This window comes from Heptranchias perlo, chromosome 3, assembly GCF_035084215.1.
Source record: "Heptranchias perlo isolate sHepPer1 chromosome 3, sHepPer1.hap1, whole genome shotgun sequence".
Taxonomy (NCBI): domain Eukaryota; kingdom Metazoa; phylum Chordata; class Chondrichthyes; order Hexanchiformes; family Hexanchidae; genus Heptranchias; species Heptranchias perlo.
Window position 1 is genome coordinate 121,291,060 of NC_090327.1, and position 25,752 is coordinate 121,316,811.

The following is a 25,752-nucleotide window of genomic DNA, read 5'->3' on the forward strand; positions in this document are numbered from 1 at the left end:
TACAAGTCTCTGGCATTGGGCCTGTTCTCCCAAGAACCTGTGAAGTTGTTTATCCATCAGATTAACATTATCAAACTTTTAAAATGAAGGACACACTAGTGGGACAATGTTACACCCTTTCTGTCTCATTATTATCAACAGTACTTGTCTGTACTGAAAGAGATGCATCAAGTCTGCCTAAAGGATATTTGAATGTTGATTTGTAAAAAGACATCGCTTTTATACTTCAATGTGCATGCAATTGCTAAATATTTTAAGGATAACCTGTTTTAATTGCAGACAAAGTTTACATCTTTTCTTTCAGAAGGACTCCAGGGAGTGCTTATACAAGGTTGCCCATTTCTGAGCACTACGTTAACTATTGGCAGCTACCGACATTTTTCTTTTCAATGCAATTCTGCATTGGTGCAAAACTCACATTAATTTTTATGGAATCAAAGAAATCTGGATTTACTTTAAGCAAAATCTCTTCAGACTGATGAATTTGAATGTCACTTCAACAGGCAGCCTCACTTTTTATTTGTAATAACAGGTCTAATTTTGAAGTGAACAGAAATCACATTTATAACGACGTTATGAAGCACTTCATAGCCAATGAATTATTTTGAAATGCAATCATTGTTGTAACCTAGGGAAACGTGACAACCAGTTTGTGCATACCAAGATCCCACAAACAGCAAATCAAATAAATGACCTGTTAATTGTTTTTTGTTGGTGTTGGTTGAAGGTTGACCCTGGGAGAATTCCCTGTTCATCTTCAAATAGTGCCATGGAATCTTTTAAACAGATATACAGGTCTCATTCGAAAAACGGCAACTCCTGCAATGCAGCACTCCCTCAGTGTCAACCCAGAGTAGATGCTCAACTTCTAAAGTCAGTTGATTGGCTAAAAACTCTTCATGGAAAAACGAAGAGCATTAAACAGTAACATGAGGTTGAAGCTCACCAGCTGATGTCATTGCTATTTGGAACTCTGTTTTCCACGACAAAGGAAACCCAGCCACTTGTTGTTGGTCCCCAAAGATAAGTACACTTATCTTTGGATCAACAACACTTTGCATTTATACAGCACCTTTAACATAGAAAAACAGAGGTATAATCAAACAAAAACGGACACCGAGACAAAGAGGGAGACATTAGGAGAGACCAATAGCTTGGTCAAAGAGGTGGGTTTTAAGAAGGGTCTTAAAGAAGGAGTGGGTGGTGGAGAGACAGAGGGGTTTAAAGAGAAATACAGAGCATGGGGCCTGGACAGCTGAAGATATGGCCGCCAATGGTAGGGCAAAGGTGGGGGAATGCACAAGGGCCAGAGTCAGAGGAACAGATAATTCGGGTGGGGGGGCGGGGTTATAGGGCTGAAGCAGGTTACAGAGATAGGGAGGGATGAAGCCATGAAGAGTTTAAATACAATTATGAGAATTTTGAAATTGAGGTGTTGGATGACCAGGAGCCAATGTGGGTCAGTGAGGACAGGGTTATTGGATGAGCAGGACTTGGTGCAAGATAGGATACTGGCAGCAGAGTTTTGGATGAGCTGAGGTTATGGAGTGGAGAGGGTGGGAGGCTGGACTAGTCAAGTTGGGAGGCAATGAAAGCACAAATGAGAGTTTCATGTGGTAGATGGGCTGAGGCAGGGGCAGAGACGCATGATGTTACGGAGGTGGAAGTAAGCGGGCTTTGTGATGGAGAGGGGTCAGAAACTCAGCTCAGGGTCAAAAAAGACAATGAGGTTGCAATCAGTGTGGTTCAGCTCAAACAATGGCCGGGGAGGGGGATGGAATCAGTGGCAAGGGTGCGGAGTTTATGGTGGGGACCAAAGACGATGGCTTTGGTCTTACCAATGTTCAGCTGGAGGAAATTGCGGCTCATCCAAGATTGGATGTTGGACAATATGAAAAGAAAGAAAGAAAGAAAGAAAGAAAGAAAGAAAGAAAGAAATAAAGAAAGACTTGCATTTATAGAGTGCCTTTCACTACTTCAGGTCGTCCCAAAGTGCTTTACAACCAATGACGTACTTTTTGAAGTGTAGTCACTGTTGTAATGTAGGAAACGCGGCAGCCAATTTGCACACTGCAAGGTCCCACAAACATTAATGTGATAATGGCCAGATAATCTGTTTTAGTGATGTTAGTTGAAGGATAAATATTGGCCAGGACACCGGTGAGAACGCTCCTGCTCTTCTTTGAAATAGTGCCAGGGGATCTTTTACGTCCACTGAGAGGGCAGATAGGGCCTCAGTTTAACATCTCATCCGAAAAACGGCACCTCCCTCAGTACTGCACTGGGGTGTCGGCCTAGATTTTGTGCTCAAGTTTCTGGAGTGGGACTTGAACCTTCTGACTCAGAGGCGAGAGTGTTATTCACTGAGCCGTGGCTGACACAATAGGCAAAGTGGAAAGGTCACAACATGCTCTGGAGGGGTTGAGCTTGGTGTTGTCAATATATATGTGGAAGCTGATCTCATGTCTACAGGTGATGTCACCAAGGGGCACCATCTAGATGAGGAAAAGGAGGGGAAAGGGAAAGATCTGTGGGGGACTGTGGAGGTACTGGTGCAGGAGAGGGAAGAGAAGCCATTGCTGACGATGCTCTGGCTACAATTGGATAGATAAGACTGCAACCAAGCGAAGCAATCCCACTGAGCCACACAATGGAAGGCATTAGGAGGAGGATGGTGTGGTCAATCGTGTCAAAGGCTGCAGAGGAGTTGAGGAGGAGTAATTCACCATAGTCACAGGTGCAGAGGATGTCATTTGAGACTTTGATTAGGGCTGTTAACAATGCTGTGGCAGGGATAGAAACTCGATTGGATAGATTTGAGCATGGAGTTGTAGGAAAGAGGGACAAGGATTTGGGAGGTGACAACACGTTCAAGGACTTTGGAGAGGAAAGGGAGATTGGAAATGATGCAAAGAAGGAGGGGTCGAGGGTGGGGGCTTTTAAGGGGGGATGATAACGGCATTTTTGAAAGGGAGGGGTACAGTCCCTGAGGAGAAGGAGCCATTTACAATGTCAGCCAGCACAGGGGCCAGGAAGGGAAGTGAAATAGTCAGCCGTTTAGTAGGAAAGGGGTCGAGAATAGGAGATGGGTCTCATGAATGGGAACAAATTGAAGAGGGCATGAGGGGAGATGGGAGAGTGAGACCCGGGTTCAGGACTAGAGCAGGTGGGAGCCTGGGTGGGGGTGGGGGTGGAGATTTATTTGGTGGAAAAAGCGATGGGGAGGAAAACAGCAGAGGCAGTTGAACAGATGATCTCAACCCGAATGACAAAAAAGTCCATGAGCTCACACTAGTTGCTGTAGGCAAGGGTAGAGGGGGCAGGGAAGAGGGGTGTTTAAGGAGATGGTTGATGGTGGAGATAAGAGGCCAGGGGTATCTTTGCTCTCCAGGATAACCCTGGAGTTGTGAGTGACTGTGGCAGAGGAGAGTGAGGTTTGATAGAACTTGATGTGGTCCAAGGTAATGGCTCCAATTACTCAGAAGCAATATGTTGTATAGTTTCCTTCTTACACCTTTCTTAGAGAAAGAAGTGTGAGAAGTGTAGCTGAGTAGTCTGCGCAGACTTGGAATGCCTACAGTGTCACAGGTGGTTGTGTTGTTGAGCGAGTAATAGTTTTGTGTATAAAGCCAGTTACAGATTTGTCTTGAAAGGAAGAGTGATGAGTCAGATTATCTGAACACAGAGGAAAAGTCAAGTTGACTGATGAAGCCTTAAGGGCTGTTGGCATCAGAAAATTCATTAAGCCTCACTGAGGATACAAGAGAGACTTCTTTTCTTAGGCATTTAGACAACTTTTTATACATTTTTGTAGTTACTTGGTTTAATGAAACTTCTTACTCAAGAACCGGGAATAAAATATCTCTTGCTACATAAAGAAACAGAATCATAGAATGCAGTAAAAAAGAATCCTATAGACATTTTTATCAGATATAATTTTGTTAAAGCCAGAAAACATTTGGCCTGAGTCACAGAAAATAGGAAAACACAGGATGTGTTTGTCAAGAGGGTCCTGTGAAGGTAGCTTTCTGTGAAATCAATGACAAGTAGTATAGAGCTCACTGAGCATTCACTTCACCCAGTTTTCAACAATGCAGAATGAAAGGATCAAACAACACCCTGCTGGTTTCAGCTGTACAGGAACAGATGGAACAAATGCTTGCGCAGAAGACACGACTGAGGAAGATTTAGATATTTTTGACAATAAAGGAAAAAAAAAAGACTACATTCATATAGGGCTCGATTTTCGCACCCCCGAACGGGTGCGTTCGTGGCAGGGGGGGGGGCTGCGAAAATCGGGGATTCCCAGGGCGGGTCTGGAGCCCAGCTCCAACCCGCCCACTTCCGGGTTCCCCACTGACGCGCTGACATGCGCGCGCAGCCCCCGCATGTGGGACTCCTGCCGGCAATTAAAGCCGACGGGGTGCCACTTAAAGTAATCATTAAGGTATTTCAGGTCATTTAGAGACCTGATTAACATAACATTTTAGGAGGGGTGGGATTTTGCAAACAACTGGGACTTTTTCCCGTACTGGGGGAAACACTCCCAGTTCAAATGGACGTGTTGCAGCCATCAGCCTGTGGTAGCTGCAAAGGTCTATTTGACAGGTGGGGGGGGGGCGCGGAGACCATCACTCATTGCAGGAGGCCACTCTGTCACTTGGGACAAAGTTTGACCTCCACCACCCTCCTCCTAACAATAAAATTCACCAACTTGCACACTTGCCCCGGTGTCCAGACACATGTAGCTACCTTGCGGACCCCCTCAAACGTACATCTTCCGGATGGGGGCCGCCGTAGCTGCAGTCATGACCTCCTCGGAGGGCGAACAGCATCACCAGCCTCGCCGGCCACGCCGTCCACCTCTGACACATGGAGCCTCACAGCACAGTGCTGTGACGCATCCACCTGCACAGCAGGAGGGAGGGCAATGGCAGAGAGAGATGCGTCGCAGAAGGCACTACCCTCGCCACAGGGTCTACAGACCGAGGCTCAGCTTCCTGGACCTCTCTGAGCAGCAGTGCACACGGAGGCTCAGAGTCACTCGACATGTAGTCGTGGACATCTGCAGCCTCCTTCATGTCGAGCTGCTCCTGGCTGGCCCGAGCACCATCTTCTTACCTGTCGCTATCAAAGTCACCACTGCCCTCAACAACTTCTCCTCCACATCCTTCCAGGGTGACACCGTCTCTCAGTCGTCTGCACAAAAGAGCCCTGCAAATACACCTACACCCACTTTGCAGTGACACAATGGGTGGCATCAGTTGTGGGTCTTCATAGTGATCCTCAGGAAAGGGCATTATTGCACAAACCAGACAAGATTGGCAAAGACATGGCAGTAGTGGTGACAATATAATATGTTATGTGAGTCGATCAGAAATTAAATATAGGTAAAAACCATGACAAACCCTCAAACACCCTTGTGCATCCCTTCATGCTCACGACATGTTTGCCTTACGCTTCCTACTGCACATATGTGATGCATGCCCTGTGGCTGCCGCACAGGTAATGGCAGGTTGAGTGAGGCTGACCGTGAAAGAGATGCATGAGAGGGTGAGTATGAGTTAGAGCCATGAGATTGTATGAGGATTGGGTTGAGTGGTAGTGGTGGGATGAGTACTGGCGAGGTCAGTAAGTGCAGGTAAGATGAGGATGAGTTTTGAGTGGATGTGATAGAGTAGTATTGGCAGTGCAGAAGGAGATGTGGGGTGGGGGCGGTGATGTGGCAGACGGAGTGTAGGGGAACGAGTAAGTGTACTCACTTCGGCTGACCTACTTAGGTCATTGAAGCGCCTCCTGTACTGTATGCAGGTGCGCGATATGTTGGTGGTGCTGGTGACCTCCTCTGCCACCTCGAGCCAGGCCTTCCTGGTGGCAGAGGCAGACCGCTTCCTCCCGCCCGCCGGGTGGAAGATCTTTGTCCTCCCCCCTCCTCCTCACCCCATCCAATGATACCTGGAGTGAGGCATCATTAAACCTGTGAGCAGCCTTCCCCCTGGGCTGCTCCATGCTGTAATTTTTTCTATTTCCTGCAGCACCAGTCAGTGGAGAACTGCCCCTTTAAATAGGGCTCCTCCAGCTGACAGCCTATAATGCGCATGCGCAGTCCACCCGCTGCGCAGCTTTCCAGCGCGAAACCCGGAAGCCAAGGTAAGTGGCTCCAATCAAGCTGCAATCGCGTGCGGGGCACCCCGATTTCACTGGGCGCGTTACCCACTCGCCCAGTCGACCCCCCGCTGCGAACCCGCCGCCCTCCTAATATGGGGCCCAGAGTGTCTTAAGTCATCAAAATGACTCAGAGCACTTCACATAACAGATTACTTTTGGAGTGCAGTGACTTGCTAAATTGGTATCCTGCCTCAGCAATATCCCACAAACAGCAATCAGATGAATAACCTGTGAATCTGTTTTTGCAGTGGTGCTGCTTGAGGAGGATTGCTGGCCAGAGCACCAGGAGAACTCGTCTCCAACTAGCGCTGAAAGATCTTCACTGAATGGGCCATTCAAAGCCAGGATCACTGACTTGTTACTTTTACCTGGGCTACTTGCTCAGAGAAATACTGCATTGATTTAAAAATATCCATAAAGGAAATGTGCCACCCAGCTTAGGCTTTTCACCAGTGTTGGAACAGTTAAGTTACCCCCAATGTTGGTAGTGCAGTGCAACGTTGAAGTCACCCGCAGTGAGACAAGGCAAGCGTGAATGTGGAATGGATGAAATTACATCAGTGCTAAACTTTGAAATGATTTTTTAAATATAGTGTATATTTACATAGCGTTGGCTCATTTCATACTGAATTCTATTGAAAGCAAATCGGCAAAAATTGCCAAAAGTGTCTTGGATCAAGTGGCTATTAATTTTTTCCTCTCTCCCCATTAAAAGGCCAAAATAAGATTTTGGGGAAAAAAATAGTATCTTATCTGGACGTAACCAATCTTCCAAGCAGTCAAGCAAATTTCCTGGACTCCACAAACTTCATGGGGAAACTACAGATTGAAGTGCAGGGATACCAAAGGCCAAAACGACCACTGCTCCTGGGATTGTCCAATTTTCTGGTTCATGGGCTTATTGGACAGTGAAATGTATGAGACATCTTGCATGCCTCATTTGGCCATTGTGCATAGTATATTAGGATGCACAGTAGTCACATCTGCACAATGCCAGTGACTCCAAGTAAGGTCACAGGTGTGACTCACTGAGAAGCTCTGAGTATGTGTGATGGCACACAGAATATGGAGACAGGGGGAGAGAGAGAAATGGGGGGAGGGGAGAGAGAGAGATGAGGGAGGGGAGAGAGAGAGAGATGGGGGAGGGGAGAGAGAGAGAGATGGGGGAGGGGAGAGAGAGAGATGGGGGAGGGGAGAGAGAGAGAGATGGGGAGGGGAGAGAGAGAGAGATGGGGGAGGGGAGAGAGAGAGATGGGGGAGGGGAGAGAGAGATGAGGGAGGGGAGAGAGAGAGAGATGGGGGAGGGGAGAGAGAGAGAGATGGGGGAGGGGAGAGAGAGAGAGATGGGGGAGGGGAGAGAGAGAGAGATGGGGAGGGGAGAGAGAGAGATGGGGGAGGGGAGAGAGAGAGAGATAGGGGAGGGGAGAGAGAGAGAGAGATGGGGAGGGGAGAGAGAGAGATGGGGGAGGGGAGAGAGAGAGAGAGATGGGGAGGGGAGAGAGAGGGAGAGATGGGGGAGGGGAGAGAGAGAGAAATGGGGAAGGGCAGAGAGAGAGAGATGGGGAGGGGAGAGAGAGAGAGATGGGAGAGGGGAGAGAGAGAGAGATGGGGGAGGGGAGAGAGAGAGATGGGGGAGGGGAGAGAGAGAGATGGGGGAGGGGAGAGAGAGATGGGGGAGGGGAGAGAGAGAGATGGGGGAGGGGAGAGAGAGAGATGGGGGAGGGGAGAGAGAGATGGGGGAGGGGAGAGAGAGATGGGGGAGGGGAGAGAGAGAGAGAGATGGGGAGGGGAGAGAGAGAGATGGGGGAGGGGAGAGAGAGAGAGATGGGGAGGGGAGAGAGAGAGATGGGGGAGGGGAGAGAGAGAGATGGGGAGGGGAGAGAGAGAGAGATGGGGAGGGGAGAGAGAGAGATGGGGAGGGGGGAGGGAGAGAGATAGATGGGGAGGGGAGAGAGAGAGAGATGGGGGAGGGGAGTGAGAGAGATGGGGAGGGGAGAGAGAGAGAGATGGGGAGGGGAGAGAGAGAGATGGGGGAGGGGAGAGAGAGAGAGATGAGGGAGGGGAGAGAGAGAGAGATGGGGGAGGGGAGAGAGAGAGAGATGGGGGAGGGGAGAGAGAGAGAGATGGGGGAGGGGAGAGAGAGAGAGAGATGGGGAGGGGAGAGAGAGAGAGAGATGGGGAGGGGAGAGAGAGAGATGGGGGAGGGGAGAGAGAGAGAGAGATGGGGAGGGGAGAGAGAGGGAGAGATGGGGGAGGGGAGAGAGAGAGAAATGGGGAAGGGGAGAGAGAGAGAGAGATGGGGAGGGGAGAGAGAGAGAGATGGGAGAGGGGAGAGAGAGAGATGGGGGAGGGGAGAGAGAGATGGGGGAGGGGAGAGAGAGATGGGGGAGGGGAGAGAGAGAGATGGGGGAGGGGAGAGAGAGAGATGGGGGAGGGGAGAGAGAGATGGGGGAGGGGAGAGAGAGAGAGAGATGGGGAGGGGAGAGAGAGAGAGATGGGGAGGGGAGAGAGAGAGATGGGGGAGGGGAGAGAGAGAGAGATGGGGGAGGGGAGAGAGAGAGATGGGGGAGGGGAGAGAGAGAGATGGGGAGGGGAGAGAGAGAGAGATGGGGAGGGGAGAGAGAGAGAGATGGGGAGGGGAGAGAGAGAGAGAAATGGGGGAGGGGAGAGAGATAGATGGGGAGGGGAGAGAGAGAGAGATGGGGGAGGGGAGAGAGAGAGATGGGGAGGGGAGAGAGAGAGATGGGGGAGGGGAGAGAGAGATGGGGAGGGGAGAGAGAGATGGGGAGGGGAGAGAGAGAGATGGGGGAGGGGAGAGAGAAGAGAGATGGGGAGGGGAGAGAGAGAGAGAGATGGGGGAGGGGAGAGAGAGAGATGGGGGAGGCGAGAGAGAGAGAGAGATGGGGGAGGCGAGAGAGAGAGAGATGGGGGAGGGGAGAGAGAGAGATGGGGGATGGGAGAGAGAGAGATGGGGGATGGGAGAGAGAGAGATGGGGGAAGGGAGAGAGAGAGATGGGGGAGAGTGCAGAAAGAGATGGGGGAGAGTGCAGAAAGAGAGGGAGAGACAGAATGGAAAAAGAGAGGGCTGAGAGAGATAGTATGAATATGAAATCAAAAAAGCGAAAGACAGTGAATAATAGTAATGGTAATGCTAATACACATACGTTTGCTCCTCTATTTCTTGTTGCCACATGTGGTCTCCACATCAAACATCTGCCCTGTTGTTTGGCACCTCCACGGCACTTTCGAGCTTCATAAATCAACTCAGAAATCACAGGTGTGAACCTATGTCATTCCACTGCACAGCAAACCTGCAGTGAAACAACATTATTCAGTACCACTGTGCCTCTAATATAGATGTCCTATTCCCCATGTCCCATGGTCACTGTCCCACCCGTCCCAAAGAGTTGGCAGGTATGTCCCATCTAATGCCATCATTAGAGCCACGTCATCACAAACGTTAGAGGAGGGAGTTCTAGGAGAGATGGTTTTGTGAACATGTCAATAACCTTATACCTGGTTTTCTATGGTAGTATTCGTTAATCTGATGACTTTTGTTGGTTATTGCTCATTTGAATAGTCTGTGAAAGTGAAGAGATTAATAGGAAACAAGACTATGTATTGATGCAAGTGATATAATTTGCTATGTATTAATGTCATTACTAACATCTACAATAATTATGGCTGCACAATCCAAGTACCTTTATCATTTGAACAGCTTGATACATAACAGTAGGGTTGTTGTCTGTTGTTTATGGAGAGCAGGGTTGAAGAGCAGTGCTGCAAAGATGCAGTTTTACTGGATTACCTTTGGGGATCAGGGAGTATTTTTGCAGAATTTTCTCTCAAGAGATTAAGTTGATGTCCCATCACGATATACCAATCATAATATGTGGAAAGGAGGTGCTCGATGGGCCAAATAACTGTTTCTTGTCCTATTGGCTTCTTATGTTCTTACTAAAATGTATTTAAGGTGGTGCCAATTTATATTTTTAATTGCACTATACTGCAGTTCTTATTTAAACAAAATGTGACAACTGTGATTTCTGTAAACTATAAAGATACAGTTCAATAAGAATTTCTATGAAATGGAAAAAAAAACCTACTTAAGAAAGCCATTTTTATAAATAATTTCAGAGCAAAGAACTCAGTGCCATTTGGAGAACATCAACAGCACCAATTGGTTGGCAAAAAAGTTAATGAATGAACAGTCCTACAGGTAGATTGTGCATTCTACATCATTACAAGGCACTTACTAGTTCCTGGGTATCCTGCATCAGTGGTAGAAATGTAGCCTCCAGTATGGCCATCTGATCTTTGCTCAAGTCTTGCCACAGGCCAATTAACTGAACCATCAGCAGGGTGCCACTCTTCAGCCTGGTGAAGGCTTCATACAGATTGGCCTGATTATCCTCCGCAGCATCAGCTAGAGCTGTAAGCTGAAACAAACAACAGGAATTACATATTATTTATTATAATAACAACCTTTACATTTCCACAGGAAATTTTTAAAAAGATTATGCTACTTGTCACAAGGGCCCCATTAAAAAAAACTGGCAACGTTATGTGGAAAGGGGAAAGAAAATTTCATTTTTATCTATGTCAACTAAAAGAATGCACAACATTATTTCATACTGGTTGTAAAATGCTCTTTGAATGAGCAAGAATTCTTAATTTATACTGATATCCATGTTACAACTGAAAAACTGCTGATCTGAAACATTTCAATAGTTCTCTCGCTGTCAGGATTCTCTGGCCAGTTTCCTGAACTGTGTGTGCAGCTGTGTTGCTAAGAAATCCACTCCATAACACTGAATGCTTCTCACTACTTGGCTGGTCACTGTTTTCATCTCTCTGCTTGGCTTTTGATGTGACAATGGACAGAGGAAGAGCTGGACTGCAGCCTACTCTTGGAATCAAGTTATTTTAGTATGTCCTTCTCAGAGCCGTTTTTTCTGGGAAAGATACGAACAGGTAGGATGTCGAATGCTGCCACCGATATGGTGCTGTCACCTGGATCCTGCACATTACGACTCAACATGGTTCACCACACACGGCAGATCATTGCATTTCTGAACAATTTCTTTTTTGTTTTCATTTGTTTTTACCTTGTCAAATAGCTTAGAAGTTCCCATTTAATGGAACAAAGAAGCATACGGTAGGGTATGGAATTGGACTAGCAACCCATAGTAAGTTATTAAACTGAATCCAACACTGGACAAATGACTTGTGAAAGCTGCTGTTTTGTTGTAATTACCAATGTCCTTCAGGTAAGGGAAGGTAACCTGCCACCTCTACCCAGTCTGGCCAACATGCGTATCCAGCCCCATACTATGTGATTGACCCTTAATGCCTTGCCAATGTTGCTCACATTCCAAAAACAGATCCTCTGCAGGACATCTGTAGATGTTTCACGTTAAAAACTGCCTGTGTGCAACTCCAAACTCCTCCAAAAGTAGACTATAAATAAATGCAGTTCAAGTCTGATTTGTACACTGAATCCTTTTTATCACCATAGAAGTCACAGCCGTGTAGCTGATGAGTAATTTGACCACATCTGGTGCAAGAACTTTGCTGGAACGCAATTATTAGCATACAGGACAGACTGCCACATAGCACTGGGAAACAAGACTCAGCTGTCTATTAACGTGCAAAGAAGAAATGGCAGATTCCTGAGTTAGTAAGGAGCAGTGGTTTACAAGTGTGGCGCTAAGGGAGGAGGGAATGAAAATTATCTGGACACATTCTGAATGTTCACCTAAAGAATGAGCAAAATGAACAGGTTGAATGGTCTTTGGTTGTTTCCAGATTCTTATGATAAGGGTGAATGTATAATGCAAGTTAGCGGGGTAAACTTGATTTGATCCGATTGGGATCCCCAATGCAAAGAGGGTTCTGGGTTAAAATTTCAGGAAGATCAGACAATCTACATAAAATGTTATATAAACACAGAAATACATCCAGCATCACAATCATAGACAATCTACTGGTCTTAACTCTGTATAAATGGTATAACCAAAATTTCAAATATTGATGCATTATGTATGTTTTAAAACAGATTGGTATTTAAAACACAAACAGTAACTGGTCTGTTGATCGACGTGACGTTTGTGGCATTTTGTACAAGCGTACAAAAAGCCGAACTACAAAAGTAACAAGGAATAAGGAGCACAACAAACTCCAAAAGAAAGTTAAAAACGACAGTTAAATCAGAGGTCCCTTATGTCAAAAGTTGGCCAGTGTAGTTAACGGTCCTTTAATCAAAACTACACAAGATTTTACTTGCAGCTACAATGATGCCATGAAGATGTTGATGGAGCAATGGAGTCAAAAATGAAATTGGGTTGCTGGGGGGAGAAGCTTTTCATGAGTTCGGAACTGAGGTACCTGAATCTGATTGGAGCTAGAGAATGTGTACTATTGGAAAATCAGTACTTCGGGTAAATTGTGGAAACTTGAAATGCTCAACCAGGAACCTGTAGCAAGTCTGAGAATCCACCCTTGGATTTTGTGCTTCAATAAGGCTCATAGCTGGCTGAGCTGATCCACCAAGTGAAACCAAGTAGGATTCCTTGTACTTTATGCAGTGAGACAAACCAGTTTGCACTGACATGCTAAAACCATTTGATGATGAAGACCAGGAGCTCTAATTATAGTTTTAGAACATGAGCCGGGTAGAGAATGACTCGTCTCATAGCAAAAAAGTAACCACAACATCCTCAGACTCATTTCTCAACAGACTTATAAATTTCACACATTGAGCCCACCTCAGAAGGATCTGAGACAGTTCGGAACTACTGATAAGCCAGAAGGAATTTACAACCTGCATAACATCATTGAAAATACATAATAACAGGTAGGGGAAGTAGAAGGGACCTACACAATCCCCCTATTTAGATAACAAGCTTTTCTCTTGTTTTTTTTGAGCATCCACTGATCTCATTACCACCATGTAAATCTCCTTGACTCACCCATTGTTCTGTATGTACTTTATAGCCTAAACTTCTGTACCAAAAATATTAGTAGGGTCAAACTGAGTGCAAAGCCCCCCAGAATCGTTGAGCACATTGTCTGTGAGACCTGTATTGTTCTCTGGGATTAAGAATCAGTTACACAGTCATTGAAGAAGGCTTACAGACATTTTAACTGCCTGCCTAACCATTGAATCTTTATTCCGTGAGATCTGCTTGTGAAAAAAGCTAGCTTTAGTTCAAATGAAGTGAAATGCATCTGTAAATCTTGGCACTAAATTGATTAAACTGTAGTACTACCAAATTAAATCAAGTGCAGGTAGGAAACTTGTGACACCTCCATTAGATATCAGATGATAGGAAAATTATACCCTCCTGTTTCAGGATTTAGGCATAACCCCAACTTTGTCATTGTCAGTGGCAATGCTGACTGGTGCCAGGTTAGCCTCATACACAGATCAAAGTCCGCAATGGCAGAGAAGTCAAAATTTGTATGTAAAAGATCTCGAGTGCTTTGAAAAATTATTCAAAGTATGCCAGCAGAATTAGACCCCTGTGAGAAAGCAGCTTGTATACAGAGATGGGAAAGAGAATCCTAATCCTTAGCCAAATGTTTTTTACTCCAACAATTCTTTTTGTTGTTCTTCAGAGCAGTTTGACAATTATAAATAACACTTTACAAAGCATTCCTTAATAGGCTTACTAATAGGCATCATTTTGTCCTTTGATAATTTGAAGATGAAGGCAGTAGGTAGATGGTATGTGATTGTTTCTCTATCCCCCCCAGGGAATACACTAATTCTTCTACACTAATAAATAAGAGGGCATCTTAGTGGCAATGGGAGGTTAGCGTTCGCGATTATGGAAGATACAAATCACAAGTGCCATCACTGTTATGACAGATTTTTGTATCAGTAAAATGACTTTCACGATTCATTGTTCTGTTTCCTTGACTGTTAGGGTCACCAATAACTATACTTCTCCAAGCCCTTGCCCCTATATCAACATTCACTACTTAACCAAATACATATTTAAAAACAACACAGTAAGCGATCCCAGAAAGAAACAAAAGACTGTTGGAGCTTATCATAATTCTTTTGTTACGTCTAGATTTGATTATTCCAATTCTCTCCTGGCCAGCCTTCCTTCTTCCACCCTCCATAAACTTGAGCACATCCAAAGCTCGGCTGTCCATATTCTAACTCGCACCAAGTCCTGTTCTCCCATCACCCCTGTGCTCACTGACCTACATTGGCTCCCAGTCCGGCAACACTTTGATCTTAAAATTCTCATCCTTGTTTTCAAATACCTCCATGGCCTCGCCCCTCCCTATCTCTGTAACTTCCTCCAGCCCTACAACCCTCCGAGATCTCTGCGTTCCTCCAATTCTTGGCTCTTGCGCATTCTCAATTTTAATCGCTCCACCATTGGCAGCCATGCCTTCAGCTGCCTAGGCCCTAAACTCTGGAATTTCCTCCCTAAACCTCTCCGCCTCTCTACCTTCCTCTAAGATGCTCCTTAAAATCTACCCGTTTGACCAAGATTGTCCTAATACCTCCTTATGTGGCACGGTGTCAAATTTTGCTCAATAATGCTCCTGTGAAGCGCCTTGGAACGTTTTACTATGTTAAAGGCATTATATAAATGCAAGTTGTTGTTGGCAAGCATTACATTTTATTGTTAAAAAAAGGATCTGCCAGCAAGATTGTTTCTTTAAGCGTATCAACACAATAAAAAAACTTTTTAAAAATGAAGTTTAAGTGTATGTGTTTGTATGTCTGCGTACGTTGACGTGTGCACATTGAAAGAAAAAAGACTTGCATTTCTACTGCGCATTTCATGACCTCAGGACATCCCAAAGCACTTTACAGCCAATGAACTACTTTTGAAGTGCAGTCACTGTTGTAATGTAGGAAATGCGGCAGCCAATATACAGACAACAAGGTCCCACAAACAGCAATTAAATAAATGACCAGTTAATATATTTTAGATGTTGGTTGATGAATAAATATTGGCCAGGACATTGGGGAGAACTCCCTTGTTCTCCTTTGAATAGTGCCATGGAATCTCTTATGTCCACCCGAGAGGGCAGACGGGGCCTCGGTTTAAAGTCTCATCCGAAAGATGGTTTGGTGTGAGTCTGTGTGTGTGTTGTGAAAAAAGTGAGACTTTGGTGAAACCTTACTTGTGATAATTTAGAAAACCAGGCCATGTGGTCTTATCAAAACACAGCAGATTTAACAGATGAGAATTCCTTAAAATGACTAATGTTGGAGGATATTTAATCTTTAATATACCAGCTGCAAGGTACAATAAGCCTCAAATTAATCTTAAAATAAGTAGCCAATGAATCTCCTCTGTTAAAATCTACCTTTATCTACAGACATTAATGAAATGCTGTAAGAAACAGTGGCATACAGAATTTTTTTCAAGTTAAATTTAAAATTTACCCTCATTCCTTCTAAGCGTCATTGATTATTATAATTATTTTTTAACTTCTAAATAATGTTGATAGCATATCTTTCACCCTGTACCTTACCCTGGTACAGTGACCAATATGATGAGCTCACTGTAACACTGTAGGTGGATGCAATGGCATCGTGCTGCATGATGGTAAGTTTGGCAGAAATTTTCATCAGAATATTTTTTGTTAATACAATCTGTGGTTAGAATGTGGAACATGCTAACTAGGAATAGCACAGATGCATTTAAGGGGAAGCTACATAAACACATGAGGGAGGAAGGAATAGAAGGTTCTGCTGATAGGGTGAGATGAAGCAGGGTGGAAGGAGGCTCATGTGGAGCATAAACACTGGCATAGGCCAGCTGGGCGGAATGCCTGTTTCTGTGCTGTACTTTCTATGTAATCTCTCTTAATCCAAATTATCTGACTTTTTAAACACTATAATGATACGTTGCGGTGTTATTTATATTGGTTTATTCAAATTATTGGATAATTCAAAAATTTTCTGGTACAAAAAATGATTTCAAATTATCAGGAGCAGAACAGAATTACAATATAACCCGAGCTCCCTCAATGACTCAGATCATAAATATACCACGTTATGTGGTAGTCAACTATACCCACCAGGAAACTTCCCGGTCTCGTCCATGCTGAGTTGCCTGGTTTCAGACGGGTCAGCAGTAAAACTGGACTCAGCAGCCACAGGTCGCAGAGATGGGGATTGGGGGGTGAAATCAGGTAGGGTTTCCACCCCCGATTTCTGTCCAGTGACTTTGTTAGAAAGTACCACGGACTCGGTTATGATGCCCACCGTAATCGATTAACGTGTTGACACTGCCTGAGCTCACAATTAAGTAATGGCTATGTGGATGCGGTACTTGAGGGCCTCTGGCTCCTTTGGAACTGTATCCCAGCAAGACTCACCACCATCAGATGATGTGTTGTCAGAAAAAATAATTACAACTTCTCCCACTAACAACAAAATACTGCAGTGTATTTTTTGTTTCAGTAACTCTAAATACAGTTTGGTAGCTTGATTTCAGTTTGCATAGATGCATTTAAGGGTAAGCTAGATGAACAAATGAGGGAAAAATAAATAAAAGGTTATGCTGATAGGGTTGGAAGAGGGGTGGGAGGTTGCTTTTGTGGAGCATAAACACCGGCATAGACCTGTTGGGCTGAATGGTCTGTTTCTGTGCTGTAAAATTCTATCTAATATTTAAAAGTTTACATTTGCAAACAGAAAAAGGCTCAAAGATAGACTTCTTAGTCAAAGTATTAAATAATTTGTTATAAAGTAGATGATAAATTTAAGGATACAGTGTTAAGGTTTTAGACTTTGTCATAAAATACAGGGGGTCAGAAATTGCTCATAAAGTAACGGTGAGCCTAACAGCGTTCACCATTATTAATGGTCAAATCGAAGGGCAAGTTCCATGCGCAGTTACACGTGGAAATCTAGAACTTGCTCTTCCTGTTTCCCGGCTGATCGGACAACTTTGCATTAAAGAGATATCGCAGGCTGGAATCAATGGACCAGAGAGCCAACATGCTTTCCTGCCCAGCTGGAAACTAACTAATCTCGTCAGAAAAAGGGTATGCGGAGTTGTATCTGGTCTAAACTAACTTTTAACGACGTGGTAAGTATTAATGACTGTCAAACATCCTCTCTGGCACTAAAAATTAACTTTTAAAAATGTGGAGTCTCATTACTCCCAATTTTAATAGTTTTTGGACATTTTTTAAAAAATGTTTCAATTAAAAAAATTGAATTTTTTATTTTTTCACTTTTATCTCAGTCTTTTAATCTTACCCACTCCTTAATTCGCTTTCTCTATCTGATTTTATAGTACATTTACTAATCTTATCCGACACTTTCTGGTTCTTAATCTGGGCGGTTGATGAATGAGCTTCACTTCCTGGTTCTCACAGGGGACACAGAGATCCTTTCCCCGCTCGCCACTCAGACAAGCCCGGGATTGACCGCTGCACTTCTTGCTGCTTTCAATTAAAGCAAGTTGGTGCCCAGAAGCCCGCGAAAAGTTTGTGGGTGAGTTAGTTACTTACGAGCGTTAGGCCACGTCCATTTACCGCTCAGCACAATTTCCGGCCTAGGATTTCAATGCTATTTCAGTTTTCCATGTCCCAAACCATACACTGGTCTGAACTGTTGATAATCCTGGTTTTGCCACTGAAATGTTTGGGCTGCCAGTGCCAATAGCCTAGTAGTGTTGGCTGCAAATAACAACAGACCACCTTAAAATGTTGGCCCTGCATTGGTTTTGCTTCACATCAGTAGCAGTATAACTGAGTCAATGCACAACTCTCCTTATTAAGAAGAAAACCCTTGTGCACCAACATTTAAATATTATCATCTGGTCAACAGAAAACTCATTGTAATCGGAAATCAGTGAGCAATGTTCCGTTCATGTGGTTACAAAACTGTGACAATCCACCTTTTCCTTAGCAGTGCCAATATGAAGTATAAATTTAGCTGTCTCCCATGTCGCTGTTCAAGTGACTTCCTAGCTCCCCAATGCCAGCATACATTGAATTTAACACGCGCGCACTTTCCATTTTCCATTGGACATAGACAAATGTATTAACAACAACTTGCATTTATATAGGGCCTTTAATGCAGTAAAATGTCCCAAGCTGCTTCACAGGAGCATTATCAAACAAAATTTGACACCGAGCCATGTAAAGGAGATATTAGGACAGATGATCAAAAGCTTGGACAAAGAGGTAGGTTTTAAAGAGCATCTTGAAGGAGGAAAGGAGAGAAAGACAGAGAAGTTTAGGGAAGAAATTCCAGAGCTTAGGGCCTAGGCAGCTGAAGGCATAGCCGCCAATGGTGCAGCGATTAAAATTTGGGATGCGCAAGAGGCCAGAATTAGAGGAACGCAGAGATCTCGGAGAGTTGCAGGGCTGGAGGAGGTCACAGAGATAGGGAAGAGCGAGGCCATGGAGGGATTTAAAAACAAAGATGAGAATTTTAAAATCAAGGTATTGCCGGACTGGGAGCCAATGTAGATCAGTGAGCACAGGGGTGATGGGTGAACAGGACTTGGTGCAAGTTAGGATACGGGCAGCAGAGTTTTGGATGAGCTCAAGTTTATGGAGGGTGGAAGATGGGAGGCCGGCCAGCAGGGCATTGGAAGAGTCAAATCTAGTGGTGACAAAGGCATGGATGAGGGTTTCAGCAGCAGATAAGCTGAGGCATGGGCAGAGACGGGCGACGTTACGGAGGTGGAAGTGGGCGGTCTTGGTGATGGAGCGGATATGTGGTCGGAAGCTCATCTCAGGATCAAATAGGACACCAAGATTGTGAACGGTCTGGTTCAGCCTCAGACAGTGGCCAGGGAGAGGGATGGAGTCAGTGGCTAGGGAGCAGAGTTACTGTCGGGGTCTGAAGATAATGGACTTGATTTTCAAATGGCGGCGGGGTGGCAGCAGGCAGGGGGGGGCGCGGTCAATGGGCACGCAGTAAACCTGAATATTACAATCATACCGTTCCCCAGTTAATTGGTGGCCCTTAACATGGCTTCTGGGTTTGCCGTCCGAAAGCCTCGCAGTGGGCGGACTGCGCACCCACATGACAGGCTGTCAGCTGGAGCGGCTCTATTTAAAGGGCCATTGCTCCAATGGCTTTTGCTGGATCAAGGACCAACAACACAGAATATGGAGTTGCACAAGGGCAAGGCTGCTCCAAGATTCAGCGATGCCTCACTTCAGCTGCTACTGGCCAGGGTGAGGAGGAGGAGGGAACTGTTTTACCCGGCCGATAGAAGGAAGTGTCCTGCCTCTGCCACCAAGAAGGCCTGGCCCGAGGTAGCAGAGGAGGTCACCAGCGACATCTCCCGCACTTGGGTCCAGTGCAGGAAGCGTTTCAATGACATAACTAGGTCAGCAAAAGTGGGTATACTTACTGATTCTCCTGCATTCCATGGTGCACATCAACACCAACACCCCACCCCACCCCACCCCCAACTCATTCTGCACTGCCAACACGACTCCATCACATCACTCCTCATGCCCATTTAAGGCTCATCCTCAACTTACCTGCACTTCCTGAGCACTTCCTCATCTCCCCATTTGTCACCCCACCACGACCACTCACCCCAGTCCTCATTCAATGTGATGTCTCTGTCTCATACTCACCCTCTGATGCATCTCCTTCACAGTCAGCCTCACCCAAAGCAATGCATTCATTGGCTGACCACTTCACCCTCACTCACTCACACATCTGTACTTTCTCCCCTTCTAGAAGAGTGCAAAATGCACGTGAGAGGGCGAGGACTGGAGGGGGCCTCCACAAATAGTGGTCCTCACTGACGCGCAGAAGTAGGCCCTGTAGATCAGCCGCACCCTCGAGTGCCTGTCCGTCGGGGACGTCGAGACTAGCACCCCACAAAAGTCTGGTGACATAACATTCATCGCACACAACATGAATTGATGTTAACAATGATTAGCATGTTGAACACCTCAGTATGCTCATCACAACATTACACATCTGTGGTGATGCTTAATATTGCCTTCTGTTCTCTTACAGGCCCTTCAACAACCACAGTGACAGCAGAGGACAATTCCTCAGAGGACCAGCCGGCCTCTGAAGGCGCACTGTCACATCTTAGTGAGCCATCCACCAGCGCAGATACTCACACCTCGGTGGGTCCTAGTAGTCAGTCAGTTGGATTGGCACCTGGTGAGTCACCACACACAAGTGAGCACGAGCAGACACTGGTGGCAGGGGCAGCTGTGGAGAGTCCGCTTCGGTGGGCGCATTCCTTTCCAGGCTCTGCTCAGCTGGACACAGATGCTGAACCCCGGGGGTCATCCTTTAAAAGGAGAATGATCGAGGAACAGCAGCACATTTGCGAGGTACTGGAACAGGTGCCACGCACACTCTCCACAATAGTGCAGAGGATGGAGGAGTCTAACTCCTGCATGAGTGGAATGGTGGCACAGGTACAGGAGGGAATCTCTGAGATAGTGTCACAGGGACGTGAGGGCATCTCTGAGATAGTGTCACAAGTAAGTGCGGGAATGTCTGCGATGGAGAGAAGGCTAGCCTCCATAGAGCTTCAAGCACAGCTCCCAAATGAGTCCATTCAGGCCCTGACAATGGCCGTTCGGACTCAGGGTGAACAACTTTCTTCCGCCTTAAACAGGCAGACAGATAGACCAGCACTGGCCTTACAAGGCTTCACACATGTCCTCCAAACTGTTGTCCAGCAGAGTGGTAGGAGTGATGTGGTCCTGGGGACATGGAAGTGGGGACGCCACTCAAAGCACTCCCACGTCTCACGCGTTGTCCCCCTCTCAACCAGTACCTGAAATGCTACCTCCTCTCCAGGTGGCCGAGTCTGCCCCTGCACATGCAGGTGGAGCAGTTTTTGGAGGGGCCCTCACGGGCTCCAAACCCAGAGGGCGTAGGCCCAGAGCATCTAAGCAGTCAGGGCATGAACATGAGCAACCTGCCATTACCTCTGCTGCAGCCACAGGGGATGCACTACAGTAAGTAGTAGGAAGAGAAAGGCTAAGGTTTTGTGATCATGAAGGGTATGCACAAGGGTGTCTGACAGACTGTAATGTTTTTCATTTATATTTGTTTCTTGTTAAAGTCACATTAAATGTTATCACTCTCATCACTACTGCCACGTCTTGCCCATTCTTGACTGGCTTTTGTGATAGCGCCCTTTCATGTGCTTCACCATGAATGGTGACACTTGATGCCACCCAGTGGGTGACTTTACAGTGGGTGTATGTGTAGTTGTAGGACTATTTTGTGCAGGGAGTGGGGGGGGGGGGGGTGCTGATGTTGGCACAGGTCTTTCCAGGTGGTATGAGGACTGGACTCTTCTCACTTCCTGATCTTACGAGAACCGTTCACATGCTTTTCCCATAAGTTCGTCCTCCTCCTCAATGAGCAGATGTGAATGGTGGATGAGGCCTCCTCAACCGGTACCCCTCTCTGTAGCGCCATGTTCTGCAGGACACAACACACTACTATAATGCAACCCACTCTCGCTGGTGCGTATTGAAGCGCTCCCCCAGAACGGTCGTGGCACCGAAATCGCACCTTGAGCAGCCCTGTTGCATGTTCAATTATAGACCTAGTGGCGATGCGGCTGTCGTTGTATCGACGCTGTCGCTTGCTGATGGGGTTCCTCAGACGTGTCATGAGCCGCCTGTGCAGGGGGTATCCTTTGTCCCCGAGGAGCCAGCCCTTGCGGGTGTTCGGTGCGCAGAAGAGGCCCGGGATGTTAGATTCCCTCAGAATGAAGGAATCGTGGCAGCTGCCAGGGAATCTGGCGCACACGTGAAGGAATCTTTTGCAGTGGTCACAAATGAGCTGAGTGTTGATAGAGTGATGCCCCTTTCTATTGATGAACAGTCCTGGCTCTTGTGGAGGTGCTCGGATTGCTATATGAGTGCAACCAATTGCACCCTGTACCCGTGGGAAGCCAACCACAGCATGGAATCCCACTAACCCCCTGTCTAGCTGAGGTCGTCCATGGGGAAGTTGACGTATTGCGAGGCCGTGAATCAAGCCGTCGGTGACGTGCCTTATGCACTTGTGTGCAGACGACTGAGAGACCCCGGCAATGTCACTGGTGGCACCCTGGAATGATCCACAGGCGAAGAAGTTGAGGGCAGTAATGACTTTAACAGTGATGGGTAATGAGATGCCGCTCAGCCCAGCTGGGAGCAGCTCAGCATGAAGGAGGCTGCAGATGTCTGCGACCACCTGGCGACTCACTCTCAGCCTCCGCATGCACTGCTCCTCAGAGATGTCCAGGAAGCTAAGCCTTGGTCTGTAGACCCTCTGACGAGGGTGGTGCCTCCTGCGATGTTATTCCCTCTGTTGTTGCCCTCTGTGCTCTTGTGCAGGTCCCTGTGGTGCAGCACTGTGTTGTGGAACTCCAAGTGGCGGAAGTGCACGCTGTGCCTAGTGAGGATGGCGACGTTGCTTGTCCTCAGATGTAGTGGTCAATGCAGCTGTCGCACCCCAACACCCCCCCCCACCATCCTGATGGTGTCAGTTTGAGGGGGGTCCGAAAAGTTGGTAAATATGCATAAACAGAAGAATTCTGAGTGTAAACCAAGAATTTTCAGTCTAAACACAAAGATCTCCCAGCCAAAAGTTTGTCTGAGAGGACTGAGTGCCCTGCTGCAATAACTTATCTTTTATCCCCATCTGTCAAACAGGCATTTAAATGTCCATATGGCTGCCGGCTGAAACACGTTTCCTACAACATGGAGTGTTTACCACAGCACGGGAAACACACTGAGGCTGAATAAAAATCGCTCCACTGCCTCAATCACCATGAAATTAACAACTTCAACAAGTTCAAGGACCTTAATAAGTGCATTCAATATCAGCTCACCGGCTTTAATTGCCGGCAGGACTTCCGCATTCCAGAAGCGCACGCGCACACAGATGCGTCTGTGAGACGCGGGAGTTGGCGGGTTGGAGCCGGCTTCCTTACCTGCTCGGGATTTTCCCAACTTTCCCAGCCACCCCCCCCGCCACCCCCCCGCCCCCCCCCCATCCCCACACTTCGATTTGAAAATCGAGCCCAATGTTTCTGAAACATAATTTTCATTGGAGATTTTGCTGGAAATGTTTATGAAAACTTAACTACGTTGACCTAAACGGATAGGTAAAAAAAAAATCCCAAAACAATTGGATTTGGAACAAATCCTTTGTAAACCACAGGAATCTCACAGCCCATTCACACTCCATCCATCAAACTTGGAGTAAGTTATCCTGTGTTCACTTCAGGTTTGGAGAGTTGATTTGTACCGGCACAGCCAAAGCACAACATGAGTGGGCAGCAATTTGTATCACGTTGTGATGTCATGAGGCAGGCACTCAAAACCGTTGGATTTGATTTGTGGCCATTAAAAATATTTTTAGCATTGTCCCCAGGAGGGACAACCAATTGGAGAACCAGCTCTGACCTTAGTAATCTTTCTCCCCTCTTGCCTGCTTGACTTTGCCTGTTGGGGCCTGAACTGCAGAGCATGTTTATACTGTGGACCAAGGTCAACACTTCGGATCTGAAGCCATTTGGTGCCAGGATTTCCAATGTCAGGTCTGGAGACTGGTTTGATCCGTCATTGACCCTGTTCACATTCCCCCTTTAGCGTCACTGCAGAGCTAAGGATGTTGTGTGAATGAATGAGCGCACCCTAAGTTGCACAAATGTGTTGTATTTCAATCATGTCGTTTTACTGAAATCTTTGATGGGAAAATCTGTAAAACACATGTCACAGAAGACTTATTGTTTGCTACCGATCTGGAGAATGATCTACGAACCCAAATCACACTCATTCTTTCAGAGTCACTGTCACATAATATTCCCAATAATTATTTTCTGTAAATTTTTGATGCAAAGTAACTCTAATTTTTTCTATTTTTGTATGATGGAGGGCTGAAGGTACTTTGAAAAATGGATTAGGATTTGAGCAATATTCAGAACTTAGCACTGTTTCTTAATTCCTGGTATTCTCAGAACAATTAGGTAAGAATTTTTGGTTTTGACGCAGAAAAGCGACTTGGGCTCCCAAAAGTCATCAACCAATTAGTTTTCTTTGACCGAACATATCTGTTGTCTTTATACAAACTCCAGATTTATATTAATCAAATATAAATAAAAAAGTGTGCTCGTTGCCAACTTCTTAAAACAATGCTTATGACTTGAAAATGAAAAGGATTCCCAAATTGAATAAACTATGGCTCAAGTGCTTCATAACCTTTATTATTACCAAATTAGTTCTCTTAATGTTGTTTTAAGTTACAGATTAAATAACTTACAGCCAGAAATAAACTATTCCTCGTAAAAGCTACCAGATATGTACTTTAGGTTCAAATATTATCAAAAGTTTACATTTGTTTAAGGCCACTGATATGAAGAAATGTCTCAAAGCACTTCACAAATAGGTGTAATGGAAATGGATACCAAACCAGGAAAGGAGAGGTCATGGGAGGGAACCAAAACGTTGGGAAAGATATTGGCCTTAAGCAGGCTTTTAAAGGTGAAGAGAGAGGTTTAGGTAGAGAGTTCCAAAGCGTAGGAGGGAGGTGGCTGAAGTCGCTGCTCCCAATGGTGGAACACGGGGGATGCACAGAAGTCTGCAGTCAGAGGAATAGAGTGTTTAAGAGGGGAAATAGGGTTGGAGGAGATGGCAGAGATAGGACTTGACAAGGCCATGGAGTCATTTAAAGGGGAGGATGAGGTTTTGAATATAGTATGTTGGGGGATGGGAGGCCAGTGCATGTCAGTGAGGATAGAGCTGATGGGCAAGTGGGACTTTGTACAAGATATGTGAGGCGGAGTTTTGGACAATGAAGACATGGTTCTGGACTTAGCTCTGCTTTTGAACCATCCAGTAGGCCTCCCACATACTTCTGTTTGTGATATGGTATTGGTGCTGGGGCCAATGCTGTTTGCAATCTACCTAATGACTTGGAAGTGGGGACAGAAACAAAACTCTCCAAGTTTGCAAATGATACCAAGCTGGAAAGGCCAGCAAACAACCAGGACCAGGCTGATTAAATACAGGAGGTCCTAGATACATTGAGGAGCTGAGCTGTCAAGTGGCAGGTGTCATTTAATGTGGCCAAATGCAAAGTCAAAAATGGGCAAGGAAACCTCCTGCTGATTACCACCTACCGCCCTCCCTCAGCTGATGAATCAGTCCTCCTTCATGTTGAACAACACTTGCAGGAAGCACTGAGGGTAGCAAGGGCACAGAATGTACTCTGGGTGGGGGATGTCAATGTCCATCACCAAGAGTAGCTCGGTAGCACCACTACTGACCGAGCTGGCCGAGTCCTGAAAGACACAGCTGCCAGACTGGGCCTGCGGCAGGTGGTGAGCGAACCAACACGAGTGAAAAACTTACTTGACCTCGTCCTCACCGATCCACCTGTCGCAGATGCATCTGTCCATGACAGTATTGGTAGGAGTGACCACCGCACAGACCTTGTGGAGACGAAGTCCCGTCTTCGCACTGAGAACACCATCCAACATGTTGTGTGGCACTACCACTGTGCTAAATGGGATAGATTCAGAACAGATCTACCAGCTCAAAACTGGGCATCCATGAGGCGCTGTGGGCCATCAGCAGCAGCAGAAT

At 46.1% G+C, this 25,752-nt stretch overlaps 1 protein-coding gene across 3 annotated transcripts in view; it reads right to left on the reverse strand.

Moving 5' to 3' along the window:
* Positions 1-25,752, reverse strand: part of bbs9 (Bardet-Biedl syndrome 9) — a 439,766-nt gene that overhangs the window by 219,352 nt on the left and 194,662 nt on the right. For all 3 annotated transcript variants that reach the window (XM_067981846.1, XM_067981843.1, XM_067981848.1), the window contains one exon: positions 10,425-10,607. In XM_067981846.1, the coding sequence (XP_067837947.1) occupies positions 10,425-10,607 (183 nt within the window). The remainder of the gene's footprint in view (positions 1-10,424; positions 10,608-25,752) is intronic.